A 27,859-nucleotide genomic window follows, 5' to 3' on the forward strand; every position below is an offset into this window, starting at 1 on the left:
TTCCTTTTGCTTCAACCTCTCGCGACACCTGACTTAGCCGCCGTTCGAATCTCGAACTGCAACTCCCAAGACTCTTTCCGCCACCCGCGGCTCAGCCAATGGCCGCGCACAACGAGGCGAAAGTCTCACCACGGTGGGCGGGACGCGCCGAGACCCAATCGATCTGAAGGGGGAGGGGTGGTTTGCTGCAGCAGCGGAAGCAACACTTCGACTGAGCCCCCTCGGTGTCGGTGCACGTCGTAGTGCTTCGGGGAGTTTTTCCGGAGGGATTCCGCCGCCCTCCTCACCAGGTAAGTCGTGGGAAGAGCTGCCTCGAAGACGGGGGTCTGCCCGAAGCCGTCATCGTCCCTTCTAGTCACGGTTCAGTAGATATCAACCCGAGAGGTCCCTTTCTCTTTTCTCCTAGAAGCTCTGCGCGGGGTTTGTTGTCGGTAGCTGCAGCTTTTTTATTCTATCTGAACATCCGGGTCCTTTATTCTGCGCGTCTGTTCCACATAGTGACCAGGGAGGGATGGGAGGCGGGCTTTAGCTGGCCCTAATTAGCCATTACTTATTTTCTTATTGGTAACCAGGCGTAGCCAATGTGGGTTTCCCTATTGGTTGGCCTGTAGTGCTAGTCTTTGATCCGGATTGGTCGACTGTAGGAAGGTGAGACTTTCCAATTGGCTGGTGAGAGAAGGGGCTGGACTTTTAACGGCGAAGCCAGTGGGTGGAACTTATTTCAAGAGAATAATTCCGCCCGTATCTGAGAGAAAGGGAGGAGCTTCGTGTGACGCCTCTGGCGGGGCGGGGTCTGATTGTGGGCTTCGCCGCTAGTTCTGCGTTGGTCGTGAGTCGCTTTTCGTCTTGAGAATTTTATCCTTAAAGCTCTTCCGATCGCGACACTCTCCGACACGGAAAGTTGAAAGCAGCCTTTAGCCCGGACTGCTTTATTTGGAAGGCGAAGTTCCCATTGCTATCGGGCACGACGAGACTAGATCGCCTTGGAGCCTCTGCTAGCCACATTTCGTTTAAATATACATTTGTAACATGTAAGACTAGCATTATGTTCACCTTGTGTGTCCTAATGGCCTCCGTTAGAGCATGTCTACAATGTAGTTTGAAAAGGAATCTGAAAGCTAAACGAGAAACGCAGAGACCCGTAATAAGGTCTTATGCTGTAAAATGTAAAGTAATTGTGGGCTAGGACCTCTGACTGAGTCTTCGGAAAATTTCAGGCAAAAAAATACCAATTTAATGTGGATCAATGGTGTGATGACACATTTTTTTTACAATGTACTATAAGACTAATTTATTGTTTTAAGAAATATCTGCTTGCAGTTCCCAGAAATAGCCAGCTTTTTCCTTTTCAGTCTGGCACCTGTGACAACGGTGTTCTTTGTTGCTGCTTTCAAATAGAATCGACTTTGAAATAGAAATGTTTTTATACCCACGAGAAACAATTCTCACTATTCTCACACTTTGAGAACTACTATCTATCCCTCTGTCTGTCCATTCATACATCTACTAAATTAGTTTAATGAGGATTATTTCCATAAAAGTGTATATAAAATTACACAATTATGAGAATGCTTGGAGTTCAGTGTCAGGCTTACACAATTTCATGATGATGAAGTGGTATTTATTAAGCTTCCTAAAACTATTCAATAGAAAAATTTACTCAAACTTCAAACACATTTAAAACTCCATTCTCTGCAAACTTAATTATCTCTGAACACAGTGCAACTTATTTCTGAATAAGCAGTTGATTTGCTTGACATTGTTTAGCATTGATAGTTGTCTGCTGAATGTCTAAAAACTGATTTGATTTCTAGCTGCTGTTGCATTCATACATTTTATTGCAATTGTTACTTAACATAATTGAGCTGTTTGAACTATATAACTAGAATTTTGATTTGAGGGTGCTTTACAGGTCACTTGTAAATAACAATATATGAAAGTAAAAATGTGAGCAATAGATTTCACTGAGACTTCTCAACAAAGTATTCAGTAATGCGGGCATCTGAATCTCTTACAACTGCATATGTGCTTCACAGGCGGAAATGAGTTCCCAGCAGTTTCCTCGGACTGGAGTCCCTCCCCCAACTCTAGGTCCAGCTCCTCCAATTTCTACCAGTGGACCTGCTGGACTGATAAATCCAGCAACAACAGGTAAGACATTTTTACCAAGAACAATATTCCATGGAAGTAAGTCCACTGAAATTAAATATAATGTTTACACAGTTTAATAAATCGTTACTTTTCATGGTAATGGTTCAAATTTTCTATATTGGGTTCTTTTTTTCTTTTCAAATAGTAAGTGATGAACCTAATCGAGAATTGGAAGTGACTCCAAGAGATCATGTGGTTCCTGCTAGCTCTCTTCAGTCCCGTGAAGAGAAGCAGGAAACAGTGGTAGTTCGACCATATCCACAAGTGCAAATGTTGACTCAACACCATACAGTGCCATCAGGTGTACCAGTTACAGTGGCAGCTCCTCCAACTCATTTGGCTCCAGCAGTGCCACTTACCTTTCCTGAAGGGCTTATCAAGGTAATGGAAACTAATTTTGTACACTACAATTGTAAATATTTTTCTCTCACGTTGGCATTTGATGCCTTAGGTATTTTCAGTTACGCTGACTTATCACAAATAATTAATCTGGATTTCTTTTAGATCCAGTGAAGGTTTTTTAAAATTACAGAAAGTAACTGAAAAAAAGAAAGGCCACTATTCAGTAGATATGTAGGAAAAGTATGTAATAACCCAACTTTCATGTATACTACTAAATACCTTTCTATAGGTTCTTTAAATGTGAATTAAACATATATGTTTAATACTCTATTATGATGATTGGTTGCATAGTCAGCCAGATTATTATGATTGGTTGCATAGTCAGCCAGATATTCAGGCTGAATTTGGCATTTTTATCCATCTACTGAATCCAACCCAAGGACTTGGGATAGGCATATGATATTGTTTCATGGTGTTACAAATATATTTTCAGGTTGTAAGCTGTTCCAAATAAAGCAATTGACTAGTGTTGATTTTGTTAATGCCAATGGTATTCAAGTGGTGCTTCAATTGTTTTGGGATTGCACCTAAGGCTATTATTATTGGTACTATCTTTATTTCTTTTGCCACAGTTCAATTTTTATTTGTAGTTCTTTGTGATTTTCTGCAGTTCTTCTCTTTGCTAGCTCTGGTACTGCCACATTCACTATTCAGAGTTTTTTGCTTTGTTACTGACATTTGTTAAGTCTAGGATGTTATGTGGCAGGTATTTATCTGTTTGAATTATAAAATTCCAGGGCTTCAGCATTTTCACCTTCTACTACTTTGTCTATTTTGTGGTCTCACCAGGTCTTGCTTGTAGGCAAACGGTATTTCTTGCAGATATTCCAATGCACCATTGTTGCTACTTTGTCATACCGGTGTTTGTAGTCAGTCTATGTGATCTTGTGGCAGCTAGCTAGGTAGCCCACTTCAGCTTCTTTGCAGAGGCAACATCTGTTTCTGTCTTCTCAATATTGACTTTGTACACATTTATTAAGCTATTCCGAGTAAAGCTGCCTTTTGCAATTGACTGATGAATTATGATTCATTGCAGTCAGCCAGATATTTAGACTGGATTTGGCATTTTTTTCTATCAAGTTCTTTCCAAGGCTGGGATAAGCAGGTGTGGATGTTTAATAGTGTTACAGATATCATCGCAGCGTATAAACTGTTCCCAAGTAAAGCCACCTTTTGCAGTTGATTGGTAGTGAATTTGCCAATGCTGATGGTGTTCAAATGGTGCTCCAGTTGTTTTGGGATTGCACACAAGGTGCCTATGACTATTGGTACTGTCTTTGCTTTCTTTTGCCACAGTTGTTCTATTTCTGCTTAAAGGCCTTCATATTTTGTTATCTTCTCCAGTTCCTTCTGTTCCATTCTGCTTTTTCCTTACTGCCACATCCACTATCCATACTTTTTTGTGCCTATCTGTTTAAATTCTAAAATCTCAGGGCAAATTTAACTTCTTCATTTTCTGTGACTTTCTCTATTATATGGTCCCACCAGTTCTTACTTGCAGGCAAATGATATTTCTTGCAGATCTTCCAATGCACCATTGTTGTTACTTTGTCGTGCCATTGCTTGTATTCTGTGCAATCTTCTTGCAGCAGCTACTAAGTAAGTGGTCCACTGTTTCTTCAGCTTTGCATTAGGTGGCACTTGCTGTCTGCTGTCTTCCCAATTTTGGCTTCTAAGGGACTGGTACATGATGACTTCCAGATATTGCCAAATTGCAGCTACTTTGGTAACATGGCTGTAGGGAGGGATGATGAGAGTTTATATCAATAAACACTGAAAAACCACTTGTTGCCTGCTCCTGCCATAAGGAAAAATAACTGTTACATACTTATGTTACTTTTATATAAAGAGGAAGCAATTATATCTTTATGTTATTTTCAGCCTCCTTTGAAGCCCGCAATACCCAGTCGTCCTATTGCACCAGCCCCACCAGCCCCACCATCTACTCTGTCTGGTCCCACCAAAGTCCCTGGCCAGGTTACTGTAACAATGGAAAGTAGCATCCCACAGGCATCTGCTATTCCTGTAGCAACAATAAGTGGACAACAGGTATTTTTTTTCCTGCTAAAATATACTTATTCCTTAAGACTATGGAACAGAAGAGAATGAAAAGGTCTTTAATACACTTCTACTGTAAAGAAGTATACTTAAATTTTACCTTTGTATTTGTTTTAAAATTTCAGATTAACCATAGTTATTATAATTGTATTTTATAACTATTTTATATGCAGGGGCATCCCAATAGCGTGCACCATATTATGACAACCAATGTTCAAATGTCAATTATCCGAAGTAGTGCTCCTGGGCCTCCCTTACATATTGGAGCTTCTCACTTGCCTCGAGGTAATAAACTTAATTGTACTTTCTTGTAGCAAATGATTATATAGCAATCTTGTTTGGATAATTTTTAGATATGGGTAATATAGATATTACTCCTAAAGTGAAGCATCTAGAGAAGGCTGGACTTGAATCTGAAGCAATTCCATTTAACTACATTCTTGTTGGGAGATATCACAATACATCTTTGTGGCATTATATAGTTCATTGATCCTAAAAAAATCTCAGTTGCTTTGGAAATATCACAATATGGTTATGGTTGTATGTTAACGTTTTCTGCAGTTAAGGTCAATGAGACTCCCACTTCAATTCCCATTAAAGAGATTAGTCTTAAGTTGCATTTATATTATGCTAAGCCCTAAGAACAGTTGTTTAGGTTTGTCTTAGCAGCCTGATCGAAATGATGTTATAGTCCATGGTTTACCATAGTATCTGAGCCACTGTAATTTATCCAATTATCAAAATAAGTCAGACCTATCTTCTTTGAAAACAGGAAATATGTTCCATTGGGCAGTTGTAAGAGGTGGCTGAAGGGCTGAATTTCTTTAATATTATCATAGAAACATGGGGTGGATGTTCTGACATTAAATAAATTCAGATCTCCTGAACCATGTATATATGGCACATTGTGTACGTACCCATGAATTACATCTGTGGGTAAGCCAACCTTCAAAGTTTTCATCAAAATGCCACCCAGAGATAAGCTGCCCCTCTAAATTTGGGGAATCTAAATCATAAGCCACTTGTTATAATTAAAACATACCCCTCTCCCCCCCACCAAAAAAAGTCTCCCTAGTGTGGTTTATATAAAAGTTTCCTGATAATACTGGATAGGCTCTTGTGACCAAACTAAGGAGACTAGCCTTGAAAAGAGACTAGGTATGGGTAAATCTGGCACTGCTTAAGGTTTTGAGAGGACATTGCCTAGAAAAAGGTTCTCTATGGTCTCTGTCATCCCATGTGCGGAAGTCAGAATAGTGGCCTTAAAGGAAAGGCAAATTACAATTAAATATTATGATTTTTTTTTCCTTATGATAGTGAAATTGACAATGAAACCAACTTCCAAGGGAGATGCTCTCTTACGTTGGATGAGTTAGCCACCCAGTGGTTTGTTAGGAACCTTCTAATTTGGAGTTCTGCATGAGGTGTTGGATTAGATGGCCCAGTTGACTTCTTCCAATCTGTGATTTTAAGTGTGTCTGAACTTAACTGTTGTATACAGTTATGGGTATTGGTAGTATTCCTTAATTTTTCATCATGTCTCCTACACCAGGGGTCCCCAACCGCCGGTCCGCGGACCGATACCGGTCCGCGGAACAACTCTTACCGGGCCGCTGGTTGCTGGGCGCCGCCATCTTTTTTTGGTAAAAAAGTGCTTCCGGTGAGCTTTTCCGGTAGAAAGCTCACCGGAAGCACTTTTCATCAAAAAGATGGCGGCGCTAAGCTCGGTGAGCTTTTCCGGTAGAAAGCCATTTCTATCCGAAAAGCTCACCGAGCGGCCGCCATCTTTTGACGAAAAGTGCTTCCGGTGAGGTCACCGGAAGCACTTTTTCGTCAAAAAAGATGGCGGCGCCCAGTTGATGCCGGTACCGGGCCATGGCGCCCAGCTGATGCCAGTACCGGGCCGCGGCGTCAAAAAGGTTGGGGATCCCTGTCCTACACAAAAGCTATAGCTGACACTTTTAAAATGGAACATTAAATGTTGTTCAGTTATATGAGTATGGTTTCTTTCAGGTGCAGCAGCTGCTGCTGTAATGTCAAGTTCTAAAGTAACAACTGTCTTGAGGCCAGCTTCGCAATTGCCAAATGCAGCAACAGCTCAATCAGCAGTTCAGCATATCATTCATCAACCCATCCAGGCAAGTTGCACTTATGTGGTATTGTCATTTAATGGTTTCAATGCTTTCTTTTGTCTCTTTCAGTAAGAAATCACTTTGCAGATTTAATGGCTCATTGCATAAATAATCTGGGAAATCTGACAGTTTCTTTTCTTAACATTATAGAAATAGTTTTGGAGAAGCTACTGTAAATAAAATATAGTGAACTTCAAGATGCCTTTCTAATTAAGAGTTTCAATGTCTATGGTAGTTGATTAAGTATTGTTTTACTCTTCACAGGTTGTCATGCACTTTTTCTTTTCTATTGCTCTAAAAATAATGCCTTCTGACAATTTTTATATTTTATACAACTGAATATTATCTAGGATATAACTTAAATATCAGTACTCATTTTTTTAAAGAAACAGATTCTGAAATAGTTGGAAGTTCTTACAATAACAAAATTGCAATTCCAATAAGATGTTTTTTTTTCTTGCCTACATAGTCTCGGCCTGCTGTGACAACTTCAAGTACTATTCCACCTGCTGTAGTTGCAACAGTCTCAGCCACAAGGGCTCAGTCACCTGTTATTACTACAACAACTACACATGCTACAGAATCCACCCTCAGGTAACCATCAGAGAACACAGCATTAAGTAGACCAAGTATATAATTGGAAGGGATATATGTATTTGCATGTTGATTTGTTTGTACCTGAGGATCACGTTATATGATCTGGCTGCTATATACAGGCTGTTTCAGGTTGCCTTCTTAGTTCATTGCTCAATGAGCCAAGCCATTTTTGCACAGTATTTTGCTATGCTAATCAGCTTCCGTGCGCTGTAAGTTATCCATGTAATATGAAATCATCCTGATTCATGTTCCAAGAGGACAGTACTTGCTCTTGACATTTAGGTAATGCACATCTTAAGTCATGATATCTCTTGATACCTCTTTTAACTACCCTAAGTAAAATAACTTTTTTTAAACAGTCGGCCAGCACTGTCAATTCAACAGCACCCACCTTCTGCACCTATCAGTATTCAGCGGCCAGCCCAGCCAAGAGATACAGCAACCAGAATTACTTTACCTTCTCATCCAGCCATAGGAACACAAAAACAGCTTCACAACATGGCTCAGGTAAATTATTTTTAATGCAGTCCAAACAGTTACTTCTTTTCCGTTGAGGCATTCACGCATCACACTTTTGGAGCAAGTGGTTTTTTTTTAACTTAATAGATTGCATGATATCAATTATTGCATGTTATGTTGTATGAATAATGGCTTAATGCAGTAACTGAGATCATTCAGTTGTTACTTTATTCAAAAGTTGTTACTTTATTCAATAAATCATGGTTTTAAGCCACATATAAATATTATGTTTTGTAAGAGCTAATAGCTTGGCAACTAGTTCAAGCTGTTACAGTAAGATTTTTAAGCAAATTTTCAACAGTTTTTGATATACAACTTTTTCCTCCACAGAAAACAATTTTTAGTACTGGTACTCCAGTAGCAGCAGCAACTGTGGCACCAATTTTAGCAACGAATACTATTCCTTCTGTGACTACAGCTGGTAAGTATCTGTAGTTCGCATTCAGAACTATTTGTAAAACTAAAAAAAGTTATTAAAGTTGCAAAACTGTTCAAACAAAATCTTTTGTTTTCACAATAGTGAAATGAGTGACAGTAGCAACATTTTGATGGCCATGAGCCATATGTAACATTTGAGAAGAAAGCAAGATTGGAGGGGCACAAATATAGTCTAGGATTTGGGGTACATCCCTTTTCATTAGCCCCACTGTGTCATACCATGTGAAAAATACTGCTTGACATTTCTTTTAGCTTGATTCTATCAATAGAATATATTACTGTGCATAGATTATCCTGTTCTTCTCATCTATATTCATTGGCAATTTCTACAGAGAGATTTAATTGTATTACATTTTTCTTCTAGGTTCCATATCTCACACTCAAGCAGCCACTAGTACAATTGTCACTGTGACTATGCCCTCGCATTCATCCCATGCAACAGCTGTGACCACTTCAAACATCCCAGTTGGTGAGTGGGTTCTCTTATACTGTAATTTGATTTGTAATATTTAAGTATTTTATTTTTGTTTTTCCCAGAGGTAGGCAGTTTATTATTTATTAAACTTATATGCCACCCATCTTGCCTAGAGGCAGCTTACAATCGTAAAAACAAGATAAAACTTTAAAATAGTAAATATTATCACTAAATTTGGTTTAAAATTGACAAGATGGGAAGAGAGCAAGATGCTCACAGATGGGAGATGGGATATTAGTCCATTAACCACATCCAGAATGACATGTGAGATCCCAGTCAGTTGGTAGAGCCAGGTCTTCAGGTCCTTTCGGAAGGCCAAAAGAGGGCATGATGTTTCAGAGGACAGAAAGAGTTCTTCTCTTGGATCCCACTAGTTGGAATTCCTTGGCCAATGGGATCCACAGCATGTCCCTTCTGCCAACATAAGTGAGATGAGCCAATTCCATTGGAGTGAGATATTTCGTCAGATAGCCTGGACCCATGCCATGAAGGGCTTTAAAGATGATAACCAATACCTTGAATTGGACTTGGAAGCCAATAGCAATGCAACAAGAACTGTCCGCATCACTATATTCTGGAACAGTTATAGCTTCTGAATACTCTTCAAGAGTAGCCCCATGTAGAGTACTTTGCAAGCATGAGATGACCAGGGCTTGAGTGACTGTGTGCAGGGATGCAAGATCCAGGAAAGGGCACAACTGGCACACAACATATAGTTATGCAAAGGCTCTCCTAGCCATGACTTCTGCCTAATCATGGAAACATACCTCCTGTAATGAAGAATTGTAACACTGCCTGAACCCATCTGGCAGTTGCTGTCCTGGAAAGCTTTCCTTAGTCAGGAGGGACAGGGATCTAATTGGCAGGTGGTTACCTTGACAGCACTGAGCACTCTGCCCACTTCCTCAGGACCAGCACAGTCAAACTGCTTCTAGATAATTGGGAAAGTCCTTTCCCGAGGTATTCTAATGGACCTGCACTGTGCATGAATTCCAACTGGGAACAGATATAAGTGACTGTCCAGCCGGTGTTCTAAAAATTTCTCTGAATGGCCTCAAAGTTGATCACGTGAGCGCCCCCCTCCCTGTTCCAGGAGGGACCTGGTGATTTTGAAAGAAGCCACCAGGCAAAATTATGCAGATGCTGCTCTTACCACCATAAGTAAAGTCTTAATAGAGACTCTAGCTCATATCTGATCAGATTCATCCCTCATTTTCCTTCAGTAGCGCAATAGGTGTCTTTGCCCATATAATGCTTTACAAATTGTATATATCACATTTCTACCCAGTTGAAAATGCCTGTGTTTTTAGCTCTAAATTATCATGTACTGTCTTTCTGTTAAAAGGATAATAGAACTGGTTCCCTGAACATCATCTTCTACATATGTTATTTTCTTAATCTTAGTTTACTGAGTATGGTGAATAACTGGATTGTCTCTTGTTATTATACAGCTAAAGTCGTCCCCCAGCAAATCACACACACCCCTCCCCGCATCCAGTCTGATTATACTGCAGAGAGAAGTAATCTTATTCCTATATCTGGTCACCGTGCATCTCCAAATCCAGTGGCAATGGAAGCTAGAAATGATAATAGGTAAGCGAGCTTATTTTCTTATACAGGAAAATAATTTCTTAATCACTATCACCCTGCTCTTATGTCACATCACAATTTAGATGCTTAGCATCTGATACACAGACTGGTTTGTTGCAGCATCCTGCTGCCATGTGATCACAATTTGCTATATTTTTAGCCAGTTGGTTAAGATGGTTTTGCACATATGATCCTGGTGACTTGACTTAGGACTGCAGTAAAAGCGGTCATAAAATCTGGTCTGGTCACGTGATGACTCAACTTATGACTGCAATGACTCATGACATTCTGTTCTCAACTGTGGCCATAAGACAAGGACTACCTATAATGCTCCTTGTCAAATCCTGCATTTCAAACCCTGCTGTATTTAGAAATGGATTGTAATATGTATGTGCTTAAAAATGCATTTCTAAAGTTTGTCAAATGTATACATGCTGTTTTATATTAATTATCAATGGAATTGAGAATTTAAAAAAAAACCCGGAGGCATTAAACAAGTAATATGTAAAAATCCTTTCCCTTATCCCATATTTATTCTTCTAATTGGATTATAATGTGGCAAGGTGTAGAAAGAAATGAGTTGTTTCCACAATCTTTTCAAATTTCTTAAAAAAATTTTTTTAAATCTCATCTCCAAATAAGCTAACAAATAAGATTTATAAGTTGCACTATAATAAAATGTAATAATCATAACTATATTTTATTAAGTGGATCTAATTGCAAGACTATATTTAATCACTCTCATTTCCACTCCTGTAGACAGTCAGTGCCTGTTCAATTTCAGTATTTCTTACCAACATATCCTCCTTCGTACCCTTTGGCTGCCCACACTTACACACCTATTACCAGCTCTGTATCCACTATCCGACAATATCCTGGTAAGAATTCACTAATTTCACTAATTTACAATTAGTTTACCTAGAGCAGCAGTATAACTTTATCCATAAAAACAATGTTTAAGATGAAGATGTGACTGCAAATTATGGGATCTAAGAAAGAAACCCTAATCGCCAAATTCAAAAAGAGAAAAACACGTTGATCATCTTTTGCTTAATTAAAATAATGGAACAAAATTTTGAAATTATTATTTGTTTGTTTATTATTTATTGAATTTATTCACTCATTTTATTTATTTATTTATTGCATTTATTTGCCGCTCGTCTTATATCCAAAGTCTTTGAGTGGCTTACAACAAAATGCTAGTAATTTATTCAGTTAGTTTCTTCGGGTGTAAATAAGCAGTACAGGTATTAATGGCAGTGTTATGGTATTTTTAATACCATAAAAATCTGAAATCTATTATGAAAAATGCTTTTTCAATGCTTTTCTAAGTGTCCTGGTTAGCCACATGAATTAATAATTACAAAAATCATATAAGAGATTAATGTTCTGGTTTATGCATTGAAAAGAATGCATAAATCAGAACATTATCTCTTATATGATTGTAAGAACATTAAGAATTATGCATTGTAAGCTCTGGCAATGAGCTTGGGATGTATGTTATGCAAACAAGCTCTCTCCATTGTAAGTATAAACTGTATTGTTGGAAAATACAAGCTAAAACAATCCAATATGTTTAAGTTCAGTGAATATTGAATTGGATACTTTCTTATTTAAATTCACAATCACTGTATTATTATATGAGTTTTGCAATTGTATGGTTTGTTTTTATGCTAGACTATTACTGTATTATCTTCTATAATAATTTGGCTAATTGAACATGCTGTGATGAATGGAGCTGGGATATGAATTGAGTATGTTCTCTTGAGTTTGTGTGAAAGCAAATAAGTTTAGTTATAATATAACTTTAGCAATATGAAACAGCATAGTTATTGTGTGGATTTAAAGCTAAAACTGGTGTGCATAGATCTTAACCTTTTGTTACTATCAAACTGCTGATATATAATTACATTATCAGGTATGAAGTGCATTTAACAATATTGCACTCAATTACTCCCACACAAACCAGAATATTTATTAAGCATGTCGTTCCAGTTTCAGCCCAGGCTCCTAATTCTGCCATAGCAGCTCAGACAGGAGTAGGAGTAGCTTCGACAGTGCATCTTAATCCCATGCAGCTGATGACAGTAGATGCATCCCACGCCCGTCACATACAGGGCATACAGTCTACACCAATTGGTGCACAGGGGATACAGCCAGCACCCATCAGTGCCCAAGGAATACAGTCTACGCCAATTGGAACCCAAGGGCTACATCCAGCTGCACCAATTGGCACTCAAGGTCTTCAAACAGCACCATTGGGGCCTCAGCAACCACAAACTGAAACCAAGACATCAGGTCTTTATTTATTCTGATTTATTTGTGATATATAGAGATATAGACATATAGATATATAGATATATTCCAATAATTACCATTTTCTTTGTATAAATATAAAATTTAAAACCATAAAAGATGCAAGCATTAAATCTAAAACAGAATCATCAACAATAGAAAACCAAATTTCAATAAAATTTAATAGTATGTAAAAGAATTTTGAAAGCATTCCATTTAAGGTGGTCTCCATTTAGTAATAAAAAGACCATAATGCAGGCCCCAATTAAAAATTTCTTTTTTTCTAATAGCCACCTGCTATTTGGACAATATTAGTGTTATTAGGAAAACGCATTCTGAATATTGGTCTTTTTAAGAAGTAATTTTGATTATGCTGGAATTTTTAAGGAAACATACAAAGGACTGCACATAGGACATATTATTTAGAGTTAGATTGCTATTTTGTTGTTCATACTTGCAATTGTATTGCAAATGTTCTGGTGTCATCAAGCAGGATAAAGTTTCTGCTTTCTTTCAATCTCCAAGATTAGAAATGCATATCACCTTTTTTTCTAAGGAAGGAGTTAACTACAAAGTTATTATTTAGAGACTTACGGAAGGAGAATGCTATATTGAGCATCATTAGATTTAATTCTGAAAAAGTATAGATAAAGAGTACCCAATAAATTAAAAATATCAATATTTGTGATCCAAACATGGGTTATTTAAGGAAAGCAAGTTATAATTTCCAGATAATCATTTCAACTAAATTTTTCTGACCATTTTCACCAGTGGTCTTGGCAGATGGAGCCACCATTATGGCCAATCCAATTAGCAATACATTCAACTCTGCTTCAGCTTCAACTACAGTGGTGCAAACTCACAGCCAGAGTGCCAATTCTAGCACATCAGCTCAGGGTTCATCCCCACGTCCAAGCATTCTCCGAAAGAAACCTACTACTGATGGGTGAGTAAAATTGCAGTTGCAGTAATATTTATGCAAATATTTACACTTATGATATGCTCATCACCATATCAGAAGTAAATTCATTTTGTAACATTTATTCCATCAACCATATTTCATATCGTTGACAATACACTGCTAATAAAGCATAAAAGAAGCCACAAATAGCAAAGTTTTTTATATCTGATTGTATTTTTATTATATGCAGATCAAAGCTAGAAAAAGTATTTTTAAGTCTTTTTCTTGAAGCTGTCAAAATTGCTGGACATAGTATTGAATGAATGCTTTATACTTGCAGAATAGAACAGTATATTACATTTCTTGTTTTTCCCTTACTGGAGAGCTACTACAATATTTTTAAGTTAATTACAATGTTGATCTATACTCTTTACACAGATATTCATGCTTATAAACAAAGGAAATTTCATAGTAGTTGGCGTGTTGTTTTGTAGGCTGGCAGTGAGGAAAAGCCTAATCCCTCCTCAACCAACTGAGGTAGCTGGCCCTCGGGTAGAAAGTTCTGTGAGAAGTGCAAGTGGATCACCAAGACCAGCTGGGTAAGATTTCCCCCCTCTCCCCCCAAAAAGCTCCTATTTTAGCTTTGCAAACAAAAATATATCTTATGGTAAATGTTTAAAACAAGTAATATAAGCAAACATATGTATGAATGTTCACTGAGCAAAGTTTTTTTAGCTTGTGTAATTCAAGATAATGGGATAAGGTTGGATGTGAGTTCCTGAATCCATAATATTAATACTTCTTTAAGAAAGAGGGTATTGCCATCTGCTTTAAAGGAGTGGTAGGTCATCTCTTTTTAGGAAAGAACTCCTGGATGCCGTTTCCACACATGGTTTTTAAGAAAGATTATTGAGAAAATGATGTGGAATCAGCTAGAAAGGACTAAAGGGAAATTGGTTGTTTGGATCCTTTCCAGTCAGGATTCAGGCCCCATCATGGGAAAGAAACTACTTCATCAGAACATAGATGTGGGGAATATATTCTGTCTTGGTCCTGCTAGACCCGTAGGTAATATTCAATTACAGCTTTCTACTGGACCAGCTGCAAAAGCTGGAAGTAAGTGCACTATTTTAGAATAGTTCTATCCGAGTAGATTGCTTCAGTGGTGATCATAGACACAGAGAGCTGAAATCCACAGAAGCTCCAGCAGAGAGTCCCATAAGGCTCAGGGATTTCTCCCATGCTGTTTAAAACCTAAATGAAACCAATGGGGGAAGTCATCCATTAGTTCAGGTGAAGTATCACCAGTATATTGATCAAAGTCATTGATAATTTATTGCCATCATGAATGATACCAGAAATTTTGCACAGGTATCTGGAGGTTTGAGGGTCTAGATGGAATGAAACAGGCTTGGAATAAACCCTACCAAAACAAAGCTGTTGGTCATCAGCAAAATTTAATAATATGGTCTCCAAAGTTTTCTAGACAGGGTTGCATTCCCCCAAGGAGGTGCTCCTGGATTCATAGCTCCTCGTTCAGCAGAAAGTAGAAGCTGGGACTAGGAGGTTCTTAATGAGAGAAAAACACAGAACGTGTGCTGGGGAAGGCTTCAAAATTTGCAGTGGGTTCATGGTCATTTAATTTCTGAATATATATGGCTCTGCTTGTTTCACTATACTATTGTAAGTTTATTGTTGTAGGATCTTGAAGAAAGAGTCTAACTTTTTAATTTGTGTGTTTTGTTTAGTGTTAAACCTAAGCCAGAAATCCATGTCTCAATGGCCACTCCTGTAACAGTGTCTGTGGAGGCAGTATCCATACAGAGCAATGAGCAACCTCCTGTCTCAGTCCCTACTTCTCAGCAGCCACAGTCTGCCATTCCAACAATCATCACAGCAGCTAGTCCACCTTCGCAGCCCACAACTGCTCTATCAAGCATTCCAGGAACACTTCCAGCTCCTCCACCTACTTCAGCCACAGTTGTAACTGTTCCTCCACCTCCATCAACCATAAGTGGTATCCTGTCTACAGTACTGGGTCCTGTTGTACCAGAGATAAAAATAAAAGAGGAAGTGGAACCTTTGGATATAATGAGACCAGTTTCAGGTAAGGTGTTTTTTGGGGGGTTTTGTTTTGATTTAGAGAATCATAAGGATGGAAGTGATCTTAGAGATCTTCTAGTGGTGCTTACAGAAGGAGTCTTATATCATCCCAGTAAAATGATTCTCCAGTCTACTTTGAAAACATTTAGACTTGTTTAAATAATTATAAGAGAGAGATTAGAATTGTTTAGGAAAACCAACTTGAGCACTTGTTTCAAATTGATTTAATATGTGCCACCCAGAGTCACTTCTAGATGAGATAGGCAGCACATCAATCAATCAAATAAATAAATAAATAATGGTGAAAAGACTTGTTTCATTTTAATTGCTTTGATTTTCTATATCATTATATAAAGAAGTTTATAAATTGCTGCATAAACAAAAATTAGCATATCACTGAAAACTTGGGGAAATTTCCTACATAAGTACTGTATTTGCCTGTAATTGGAGTGTCTGTTAAAAGTGTTACATTTGTGCAACTGTGAGACATGAATAAGGGTGAACTCAACCAAACATAGATTAGAGCTGCTATTAAAGTCTACCTCATGGTGGAATGGGTAGCAAAGCACCAGTACATACCTGCCCTTATTTCAGCTGCAAACTACACCACCTCTTCAGCTGACCCAGGCCCTCCAGGATAAGGGAGGTACCGCATGGAAGTATTTGCAGAATTTCTGTCAGATAAAGATGCTTGGATTCATTCCCTGTTGGACACTTGCGTTGTCACAAACTCAGAGATATTTGGGGTGGTATCTTGCCGTTATCTGGAAATTGTTTGAACCTATTTTGCCCCCAAAAGTGGACCAGGCCTTAGCACTGTGGACTTGGTGATAGAGGCAATTGTTGAGCAACTATTCCAGAGAACTTTGGAGGAAGTAGATTATCTAGATCGTCCCAAGGTGCTTTTTCCAAAAGGCAACTGGACTTTCTTGGTTTCACTTCTCATCCAAGAAGCCTCTTCTGTTTTCAAAAATAGTTGGGGAACAATAGGCTTCAACTAAACTCTGTTTCCTTTTTGGAGGAAGATGGATGGGCTATATAATTTGATTAAATAAGCAAATCATTGTTTTGTGTTCAAGATAAGGACCTCATTAGTAAAGTTTGTAGAGCCCCTGAAGATCTTTTGCTTATTTTTTTTTTACAGAAAAGAATTTTGTCTTAAGTTATCCCATCTTTAAGTATCAAATATTATCAATATTTTATTGTATTTATGAGGCTTGAAATTTTCCTAGTTACTATATGTTTCTCAAATTATGTTATCAAAAAGGCTAATTGTTTGGTTTCTTAGTACAAAGGCCAAACTCCTGAAAAGAACCCCCAATAGGGAGACAGACTATTGCAAGGCCTTTAAGTCATTTGGGAGAATAATTTTGCAGAATATTCTAAAGTGTCTGTCATATAAATGCATATTAGAAATAGAACAAGTGATGCAACACACTGCATTTTCTGGAAGAAAAAGCCAGAAAATTTGGAGTGTTTCCTAAACCCTAACTATGAAATGTCTTAAACATGTTTCTCTTTCCTTTCCAGCAGTTCCTCCACTGAGCACAAATAGTGTATCTCCATCTGTTACATTGCTGGCCAACAATCTTACAGTACCCCAAAGTGACTTGCCGCCAGGTGCTTCCCCAAGGAAAAAACCACGTAAGCAGCAACACATCATCTCTACAGAGGAAGGGGATATGATGGAGACGAATAGCACGGATGATGAGAAATCCACTACCAAAAGCTTGCTGATAAAGGCAGAAAAGCGCAAATCACCTCCAAAAGAATATATAGGTGATTATTTGAATTCAGAAAGGAAACTTTTAATTCCTAGTTAGTCATCTCTCAAAACCCTATTCAGCCACCCAAATACCACATTTCAGAAGGGGAACAGGAAGAACTTCTTTATTTCCAAAAACAAATTAAATATTTTTCCCAGATTAATGCTAGAATTAGCATTAAACAAAGCAGAACTCACCTCTGCTTTAAAAGTCAGTCATAGGATTACATTCATTTTTTGTAGTTCATAATACAAACTTCTCAGTGAAGCCTGAATAGTTATTCTTAAATTTTTTTTTAGATGAAGAAGGAGTGAGGTATGTGCCTGTACGTCCAAGACCACCCATAACTCTGCTCCGTCACTATCGCAATCCATGGAAAGCAGCCTATCATCATTTCCAGCGATACAGTGATGTCAGAGTAAAAGGTATGTCTCTTCCACTACACATTTTCACAGTGTGAAATGGTGTATTAGTCATCAACAATGCATGCAAAAGCCTATTTAAAAGTATATAACATTTCAACAATATAACACAATCTACATCATTTCTCCAGTTGCTATTAGGTACACTAATTTTCAATACTCTTACTCTTTTTTATACCTCAGCAACTCCTGACATTATTCCTCTGAAATTCATAGTAGCATTAAAATAATATGGTGTCTCATCCACAATAAAGTTAATGCACTTATTTCACTAAAATCCACAGCTCTCCTAAACCACAAACCTGATGGTCCTTGGCCAATGCAACCCATTTATTTTAAGAAAGTACAGTCTCTTACTATATCTTTTTTTAATCTAACATAATTATTAGAACATATCTGAGCTGAAAGTGTATCTTTAGAGCTTTGTGACAGTTACATGTTTTTTCTTGATGGCTAACATGAATAAATTGTAAGGGGGGAAAAAACCACAGATACTTGTTTACACTGCATTACATATTTGGATCACAAGGTATGACCTTTACATGTATAGTGTGCCTATTGCCCTAAAGCAATTATATTACTCTAATAGAACTCACTATTAATAATAATAATAACCAGTGCCAATACACACTCCAAATACATTTTGCATCAGTTTTTCATTTGTTAAATGCCTGCCTAATAACCAGGTCTTAGCAAGTATTGTGTTGGTTAATAGCAGTCTTATTGCTGAGGATATTCATGTTAAGGGAATTCTGGTACATAGGAAATAGAGACTCAGTATGTGTTCTTTGCCAGCAAATTCTACATAGAACAAGTAGCCTCACAAATATGCCAAAACATGGCATTTTATAGGTTATTACAAGCTTGAATTTGTATCAGCCAAAGTTTCTAGCAAGCCCGTGTATAACAAATTAGAGAAATTCAGTCTGGAAATAATGAGGGCACAGGGTAACTATCAAAAGCTCTAATCATCTCTATACTCCAGAGATTGATAAGTCTCCCAACACTATCGCTCTCCAGATTGTTTGGAATTTCCCATGTTTTCAACTTCATCAGAACATATGAACAGATCCTATATCTCTACTGTGAAGTATTAAGTAGATATAACAAGTGATATCTACCTTGTTATCCAGGCTTGCACAATCTGTAGAAGGGAAAGGATCACACTAATACATTAAAAATACCCAGTGCGGTGATCAGATGTTTCCCAACTAACAGAGAAGTGACACCACTGGAGTCCCATTTCCCTTGTTCTCACCCAGGCAAAGTGTTTCAGAATTCTGTTGCTATCCTTTCTTCTTGGGGAGTGAGATAATTTATCTCATGCTCCACTCACAATGTAATTCACTCCTCCAGTCTAATCATCTTGATTATTTTCTGTCTTTCATTTAATTCAATCCACTACCACTGTTAAGGTGCTATTCCATGTCTTCCTTTCTTTAGCCATTATTGTTCTGTGGTCATGCTCTCATTTGTTGTAACCAAATTTCTTCCATTCCTTTTAGGGTCTTTTAATTTTAACTGCAGTCTATCTAGGTATCCATTAATTTATTGATCACCAAACAGCAGCATTCACAGCAGCTCCAGCCACAGCAGCTCTGAGTGAAGAAGCCCACATTTCAGTTCTCCAGATGCTCCTCCCAGTGTTCATGATCTTCCAGTGTATATTGGAGGTGGTGACCCTTTGAGAGCAGTATGCAACGAAATTTAATGTATGCCGATTGGTGTACATTTAAAGTGACAATAAAGTTATTCTAAGTCTAAGTGTCACATGATTCTGCCAACCTTGTCCACTGCCATAAAGCAGTGTTATTTTCTGTCCAACTCTGCTATCTTTCTCTTCTTAACAACTTTTTAAAATTCATCTTTCAGTTCCAGATCCATTATCTTTACCATTCTTCATCCTCAGAAATCAACATTCCCTAGCTAAAAATTACCACCTAGATTGAAATAACTTTCTCATTCATTTCATCTGAATATAGGCTTTGCTTTTGTTTAAACATCTTCACATACTGAAATCAGAATTTGATTTTTAAGGCTGTCCCATTTCAATAACTGAAGTTGACCATTATGTAATCAGTGTGATAAATTATACATACTTCTATTAAACAGTTTGTGTCTTTTTATTCTGTAAAAATAAATTACTTTCTTTTTGGCATGATCATTTGCTTCCTTCTCATCTCTCATTCCTTCTAGAAGAGAAGAAAGCTATGCTACAAGAGATAGCTAATCAGAAAGGAGTATCTTGCCGTGCACAGGGATGGAAAGTCCATCTCTGCGCAGCACAGTTATTACAGCTGGTAAGTGGGAAAGTCATATTGATTCTGTATAAAATAATTCCAGAACTGTTTAGGAAGTCATTTGAAAAGTTACATATAGAAATTACCACAAACTGCCATGACTATCTCTTCAAAAATGATGCAGATAAATTTGTATCACATAAACCTAAACCTTTAGTAAGGGAGATTTTGAGTCAGGCATACTGATACATTTTGTTCAAATGTTCAAAACTTACTCTGGGCGCACTGGTTTAAAGAAGTGGTATGGAGCCACTGATCTGAGGCAACACTATTGTATATTCCTCCTGGTTGTCCCTACTGCAAGAGAGGTAAGTGCTTAGGCTTAGTGCCAAGTCTTTATATTTCAGAAGTGTAGAAAGGAAAACCAAGATGTGTAGTTATACATAGACAACTGTTGGTTTTTTAAAAGTATATGATGCTTTAGACCGAATCAAGATTTTAATCTAAGCACTAAGTGGTAGTTATGTGACAATTAAGAACTAAAAGCACTGGAGAAAGTTTGGGCCTATATGGAAGGGTGGTATAATGTTTGTACACTGTAGGCAGTTAGAATCTGTTTTCCCATTCAGTGATTTAGGGTGTTCCTTCTTCCTCTTTGAAACATATTGATGTCATTATCAATATCAAGACTTTGCTGCTGTTCTGAAAGCAATGAAATTATACTGAATATGTTGAAATCAGATACACTGAATTAGAATTTCTAATTTTATACTCCATGTTATGAAAGAGTGTGAAGCTTAGATATTGTCAAATTTTAATACTTTATAGACTAATCTGGAACATGATGTGTATGAACGACTCACTTCCTTACAAGAAGGCATTATCCCCAAGAAAAAGGCAGCAACTGATGATGATTTGCATCAAATAAATGAATTGATACAGGTGAGTTGTATTTATTTTGCTAATTTTCTTTGGCCTCAGCTGTAGCTGCAGAATAAAGCCTTGATTTTTTTAGATGAAACAACTGTAAAAGAAAGCTAATCAATACAGTAAGTAAATTGAAGATTTTCATTTGGTTCCTTTTTTCTTGGCAAACTGATTTAATTCATATTTCCTGGACTGTAAATAAAAATGAACATATTTTGTATAAATAGATGTTTAATATCTGAAAAATAAAGCTTCATGTATCAACTGAAAATTATAAAGAAATAATTCGGTATTATCAAGTCTGTTTTTTAGGCTCTGATATTAGAACCTGTTATCAACCCATTTTAAATTATTTCTTTTATCAGACAATATTGCATTCAAAGCTGGCATTACATAATACGTCCATAAATTTGTGTATGCTAAACTATTACATAGTTTTTGTGGTATACATTTATGTTCAGGCTACCCTTTCCCCTTTCTGATGTCCATTTCCTGTTAAACACCATTGAATCTTTCACCTACACTTTAAAATAAGAAAGATAATCTTTTTCAACTGAAGTTCCCTAGGCTCTGCATATTTCATTTTAATGAAAAGCAGAGTGGGGAAGGAGACATGGATTTGAGAGTCAGAATTATGTTGTTGGCATGTGGTTCCCTATACAATACCTGCCATTATTTACCTTATCATTAATCTCACTTTTGTTGTGCAATAATTTTCAAATTTTCTATAGAAACCAGTTGTATTAGAACACTGTCAGCAAGAACTGGGGAGGAGAGTTACATGAGAACTTTGTTCTGAATCGTCCCTTCTGATATGCTATAATAATACTTCAGTTCTTCAGCTTCTGTACTTTTTGGTATGAAGATTATTGAAGATAAAATACAATACGTTGAAGTATTAACATTTTAAATTCAATGTTGTATTTCAGGGAAATATGCAGAGATGTAAACTTGTAATGGATCAAATAAATGAGGCTCGAGAATCCATGCTAAAGGTCTTAGATCACAAAGAGCGTGTTCTGAAGCTCCTTAACAAAAATGGAACTGTCAAGAAGGTATCCAAATTGAAGAGAAAAGAAAAAGTTTAGAAACAAAACTAAAAGGACTGAAAACAAAACATGTACAGAACAGTGTTAAGGTTCTTTTATTGGAGGTTTCTTGTAAGAAGCAACATTTAAGTAAAAAAGACAAGAAAGATGAATTAAAACATGGAACCCAGTGACCTTAAGAGACTATTAATAATCTGTCAATGAACAAAGATTTTTCTCAGGCTCGTCCCTGTTTAAACTCTTCAGTCTCATTTTGTTTAGCTCTCTCGATATGTCCCAGTGCCTACTAATTGGAACCATTGACACAGGTGTGATAGTCCCTTTCTTTTCATCTTACAGTTTTAGACATTACTTCACTGATTTGTACAATGGATTCCTGCAACAGACCTCAAGAGCCATCTGTCTTGAAGCAAATTGTCATAAATTGGAAAAAGTTGAGATGACACTACTTCCACTAAGCCCTGCCCATTCAGGCTCCTTATGAACTTGCAGTGGCTGAAGCAGCCTTCATAAACCAGTGTCCTTGCACTGGCAATTCTGCTATGTTTAGAATCATAAGTGGTTCTGCAGTCTCTAGCTGTCTATTTTTAAAATACATTTCAGAAGTTATTTGTAGTGTTGTGAATTTTGTGCTGTGCCCATGTTGGTGCTCCAGGATATTGTTTTCAAATACAGCACAGTTCTTTCTGTAGCTGGTGTGATGCTGTTCATTATATTGCATAAAATTGTGTTATATAACATCTGAAAACGTAAATAAAGGATTTGGAGGATTTTGTATAAGAATAATGGTTATAATTGTGTGGAAAAATGGAAATGGGAAAGAGAAAAGCCTATATTAAAGTATATATTTCCCTTCCAAGCTGTTAAGAACAATGATAATATTCTTAATCCATCAAGATTACAGGTATTTTGATGATTTTAGAAGCCAATAATTCTTTCAATCCAATCTTATAGTTAGTATGCAAATAAGATAAAGATATCCAGATTGTATAAATTTGTCATTTTGACTGAAAGAATAAGAATCCAAACTTTACATAAATCCTGCTTTTGATTTCAATTAGGACTGCACGGTATAAGAAGATTATGCCACTATTAACCAAAGGTCAGTTTAATATGTATGTATAGTTTTATCAGAGTTTCTCATGCTCATGATCCAGTGTCATTCAGGTAATCCAAAATTATCATTCTGTACTTCTGTATTTCACTTTTAATTCTTCTTAAGCTTCAGGTTGCTCCAATTTTTAGTCAGGAAGAGAGACCAAAACCCCCAACACACACAACTCTTACTTTTTCTAATTTATGTACCAATAAAATTGAATATCAGGCAAGAAAAGTAACATCAAAATGGACATATGAAAAATGTTTGTATCTGGATAACAAAACCATGTCAACTTCTATTGAGAAAATTAGCAAGCCCCACAGATCAGTGAGGTCACAAATATCTTTATGGCTCTAAAAATTTCTCCAATTTCAAATCCAAAAATTGACACCACTGTATAGATCCCCATCATAAAAATTTTGTGGCACTTTGACATCATTTAAAAACTTCGTCCTCTAAAGCGCATAAAATGAAAAATTCTCTAAGACAACCCTATCCTATGGAACACACTGTTGTTAAATATGTTAAATGTTAATCTTAAATATTATTCTCTATTACCAATAATATGCCTGCCCTCATTGTTGCAGATTCAACACTAAAAAGCCAATGAAGACTTTTGAAAATGTAACAATTTAAGTGCTACATTATTCTGTTACAGTTACACAATTCTAGTGTTCTACTTAGAAAACAATTGCACTTTTGCCAGCTCAGCTAGGAAAGCAACTGAAAGAATAGATTTTTCAAGGACCCCAAGTAGATTTATTGTAGCAAAATTAACAAAGGTGCCACAAAAATCCCAATGACTGCTCTATAGCAAATGCAAACTCTAATGGGATAAAAGTTCAAATTCTTACGCCTCATATTTCCTGCCTGCATGATGTAAAATTTAGGTACCACTCTTTTGCACAAGATGGGTATTTTCTTTGTAATGGACTGATCTGGTATAAGGATTTTTGCTTGCACTCGTATGAGAGTTTGTGTAGCAGTTGTGACAGTTAAAAGTTGAGGTACAGCTTATGTATGCATTTATTTCTATGCAAATATTTACAGAGCTATTTTAAAATAGTCCATTTGCATTAGTGTAGAAAAGACCATGCAATCATATAATAAATTCCTGAAGCCACATTTTCAGACCATCCATTAGCTCTAAAAGGGCAATTATAGAACAAGAACCTTAAACTGGAGATTTCTCCTAATGTACATGCTTCCTCAATTAACAATGAATAGCAATGAATGCCCTTTTTATATGTTGTCAGCTCATGAGTCAATATACAATAAACCTGATGGATTCTATAGCATACTGCCCATCGCTATAGCTCCAGAGTATTTGTATTCTAGGATAGCATCAAGGGTTCCTTGACCTCTTTTTTATATGAAATCAAAAATTACATTTGATTTCACAATTTTTATGTAAAAGAAAAAGGAAAAACTAAGAATTTTGTGTTGCCATATCTTCCTAATTCTAATAAGCAACTAAATTTATCAAAAATGAGTTAAGTAATTCTGCAAAGTTACTAAGATTCTGGTCTGCAAATGTCACCGGGTTCAAAATCCTTTTTTTTTTCCTACGTGACAATGCAATTCTATGTACTTAGAAGCAATATTCTATAAGATTTAGTATTTTATACATAAAATCAGACTTTTTAAGGTTTTATCTATATAACAGTAATAATTATATTATTAAAGAGGATCAGATCTAATAAGTACTGGGATGATCACACAAATCACACCCATACTGATGTCAAGAAAACACAAAAGACACAGCCATGCATTCACTAGCAGTCAACCTGGGAATTCTTTGCTCTATTTTTCTAATAATTCAATGGTTCTCATATCCCCATGGGTGCCATTAGCTAATCTGAGGTGAAATCACACATTTGGAAAGACTTGTCAACAGAAGCATCTATGAGAATTTTATCCCAGAGTAAGATCAATTTTTTTGCAGAATTTTGGGTCTAGGTAGAAACCCCCCCCCCTTGCAAAATTGCTCTACTCCTGCCAGAGAAGGGCAAGCCAGTTGCAGATAGATTCAATTCTGCTGGGGGAGAATTTCTATACCATTCATGAAAAAAACAACTTTTAGCCATGCTGTCCCAACCTTCTAGTGGTAGATAATATATGCCCATTTCAAAAATGGAAAGGGAACTTTGAAAGTAAGAGTACCCCACTGAGATAACATTCTGACAACTAGTTGAACCTGCTGGACCATTTCCCAATTTAACTAAAACTAGGTGCTCCCTCTCCTGGCCAGTATTTCCTATTTTTGGGGGTCAGGTCCACTACAAGCTTTAATCCTGCAGATGAACTTGCAGGCTTAGCCACAGTCTAGCCTTGAACTTTAGGGGCAATATTATTAAGGATACAGTAAATTATTTGGAGAGAAGCCTACTAGACTGCACATATTCAAAGGAAGTGCATTTATTTCCCTCCCATTATCATATATTTAGTCAGGGAGACAGGCTGCAAAGGAGGATGAAATGCTTCTGAAACAGAAAGCAGTCCCTAAAGAAGGAACAATTTACAAGAAGGAAGGGAGAAGATAACTGACTGACCTGTGGATTGTCCCCAGAAACCTCAGTTTGTCCCAAATCCATACTCCTAGGAGCAGAGTTGTAAGAATAGCAAGCTGTCTTCTTCAGAAATACACAGGAGGTATAAAATACATGAAAAACAATATATGATAGCTTTTTGCCAGCCTATGAATGCTTTACTCTGTTTCCCAAAATTGCCTCTTGAATCAGGATGCCTAATTTTTTCTTGTGTTCTGGTATGCTGTGGTTTCACTCAAAGCCTCCAGCTTTGTGTCGTTTTTTCAAACAGGAGTACTGGATATGGGAATTGCAACCTTTACCTACAGCAATCAAGCTTTACTATTTATCATTTTAGGCTATCCTAGCAATGCAAAATATGAAAACTTCTCCTTAAAATGCTGTGTCACAAACATCTGCAGTAGATTTTGCCTGCTCTACAATTCAATCTGCCAATACAATTACATTTGTCATTTAAACCTGCAGCCTTAAGCATACTTACTAAAGGAAGTTTCTATGACTTCAGCTGAACGTACATCTCAGTAAAAATGTGTAGTACTGTCAGCACCTTCATGAAAATAGCTGATTTAATTATCTGCAAAAAAAGACACTTACTTAGTCCTTGTTTAATCAAATTTATCTTGAGTCTTTAAATTTTGATTTTAAAAAAGACATGCCAGCAAAGGTCACACAGAAATGGTTTTTCCAATTGTATATGACTGTGAAAGTTGGACTATTTGAAAATCTAAATCAAGAAAAAATGATGTCAGTTGTGTCTCTAGAGAAAATTGAGATCACAAAAAGAACAAAAACTGAAATAAAATCAGACGGCTCACTAGAATACTGAAGCTAAAACTTATTGGAAGAAAACCTGGTCTTCAGAAAAACTGAAGTATTTGTTTTATATTGTTATTTTAAAGTTTATATTAACTAGACTGCAAATTTTAATTTTTCTCCTTGGTTCTATATGTGTAGCCTGAACATGCACTTAGTCTTTTATCTTTTAATCAAAATTATTTGTTTCTATATAACTTTCCTAATTATTCTGGTATTATCAATTATGTTTTTAGACATTTGAATTCTAGTTCTCTTGTTCTGGTTAACAAATGCAATAAGTTTGATTTCATGTATTTCAGAAAAACTGAAGACAATTGAAAAAAGTTGACAGGAAGAAAAAGTAGTTAAATAATGTCACCAATCACCCAAGCATGTACAAACAGTCCTTGCAAAACAATATTCATCAGATCACAAAAAGTCAGAAGTACCTGGATAACGTCTTAAATAGAAGAGTATCAGATGCATGACAATAATAATAATCTATATACTTAGATGCAGTATTATGTAAATCTTAATACAATTTATTGGCTGACCTGTTTTGAAATATTGCCAATAAGAAGCTGAGATTAGTAGCCAGTAACAGTTTTGTGGAAAGTGAGGTATTTCAAAGCTACAAAAAGTTCTCTCCATTTCGTTCATCTTTCTTTCTACAATCACCTAAACTGTAGCTATACATTACCTGCAATGTATATGTTGTAAAATTTCTGAAGAAGTCCAAAAGACATATTGTTTCACGATTGAAAAAAAAATCCCACTTTGAGGTGTACATAATGCTATTAACCGCAGTCAATCTTCGTCCCATGAAAAATTGGCCATATGCAGGAAAGACATATGGAGCTTCTACATCGGTAGTTTGGTTTCCTTTTTTTTAAGAGTGCACTTGAAGTGGTGAGACTTTGGGCTGAAAAGTAATGCGTTTCTAGTTTATGTGATAGAATTAAAAATTGCCTACCACTGGTTAAATAATGCCTACCACTGATCGATAGAACCGAGCGTTTTTAAGTTGCAATACTAGAATTTTTTTTAATCCCATCGTTAGCTAAACGAGTGCAAAAGAAGCCAGAGCTTCTAAACATTGAACGGTTGTCCCGAAATAGTTTTCACGACCGATTTTCTTCGCCTACGTGCCGTTAAAGACTTAGCAAACTTGTCCTGATCATCTTGAGGCTGCCAGTTCTTACCGGTGGACCGACAAAATAGCCTTTTGAGGGAATTCCAAAGGAAAGCCTAATAACATACGCAATCAGCTCTAGTTATCCGTTAAAAAGACGAGCGTCTCCATTTCCCTTCGTTCTCTATAGTCGGCAGGTCTTCTCACGTGACCTTTTTA

The 27,859-nt window shown here is 36.8% G+C and overlaps 1 protein-coding gene and 1 long non-coding RNA gene across 7 annotated transcripts; one reads left to right on the top strand and one right to left on the bottom strand.

Moving 5' to 3' along the window:
* Positions 1 to 39: 39 nt before the first annotated feature.
* Positions 40 to 22,845, top strand: SAP130 (Sin3A associated protein 130). 6 transcript variants are annotated; one of them, XM_026681291.2, is made up of 21 exons: positions 40 to 290; positions 2,037 to 2,151; positions 2,297 to 2,532; positions 4,435 to 4,602; positions 4,785 to 4,896; positions 6,625 to 6,749; positions 7,213 to 7,337; positions 7,700 to 7,847; positions 8,190 to 8,280; positions 8,662 to 8,766; positions 10,224 to 10,365; positions 11,122 to 11,240; positions 12,358 to 12,660; positions 13,429 to 13,603; positions 14,053 to 14,157; positions 15,307 to 15,665; positions 17,192 to 17,440; positions 17,727 to 17,852; positions 20,046 to 20,149; positions 20,918 to 21,031; positions 21,946 to 22,845. In XM_026681291.2, exons 2-21 carry the CDS (start codon positions 2,043 to 2,045, stop codon positions 22,102 to 22,104), a joined length of 3,174 nt encoding a protein of 1,057 aa, XP_026537076.1. In that variant the 5' UTR covers positions 40 to 290; positions 2,037 to 2,042; the 3' UTR covers positions 22,105 to 22,845. The 6 variants fall into 6 exon arrangements, with proteins under 6 accessions (XP_026537076.1, XP_087820915.1, XP_087820916.1 ...); XM_087964789.1 differs by having other exon boundaries at positions 131 to 290; positions 20,049 to 20,149; XM_087964790.1 differs by having other exon boundaries at positions 131 to 290; positions 17,192 to 17,305.
* Positions 3,203 to 27,832, bottom strand: LOC113421398 (uncharacterized). The gene is made up of 3 exons (XR_015749443.1): positions 27,209 to 27,832; positions 26,195 to 26,287; positions 3,203 to 4,351 (listed from the first exon to the last, which is right to left on the bottom strand). It is a non-coding gene; the product is annotated as an uncharacterized LOC113421398 (long non-coding RNA).
* Between the last annotated feature and the right edge of the window lie 27 nt (positions 27,833 to 27,859).

This window comes from Notechis scutatus, chromosome 4 (genome assembly GCF_049901735.1).
Source record: "Notechis scutatus isolate UNSWTSFEM ecotype Mainland chromosome 4, rNotScu1.2, whole genome shotgun sequence".
Classification (NCBI taxonomy): Eukaryota; Metazoa; Chordata; class Lepidosauria; order Squamata; family Elapidae; genus Notechis; species Notechis scutatus.

Bases quoted from the DNA above. Each gene is read 5' to 3' on its own strand.
- SAP130 (XM_026681291.2), top strand. From the start codon at position 2,043: ATGAGTTCCCAGCAGTTTCCTCGGACTGGAGTCCCTCCCCCAACTCTA. The intron at 8,767-10,223 runs GTGAGTGGGTTC...GTTATTATACAG, and splicing joins CACTTCAAACATCCCAGTTG to CTAAAGTCGTCCCCCAGCAA. The intron at 17,441-17,726 runs GTGATTATTTGA...ATTTTTTTTTAG, and splicing joins ACCTCCAAAAGAATATATAG to ATGAAGAAGGAGTGAGGTAT.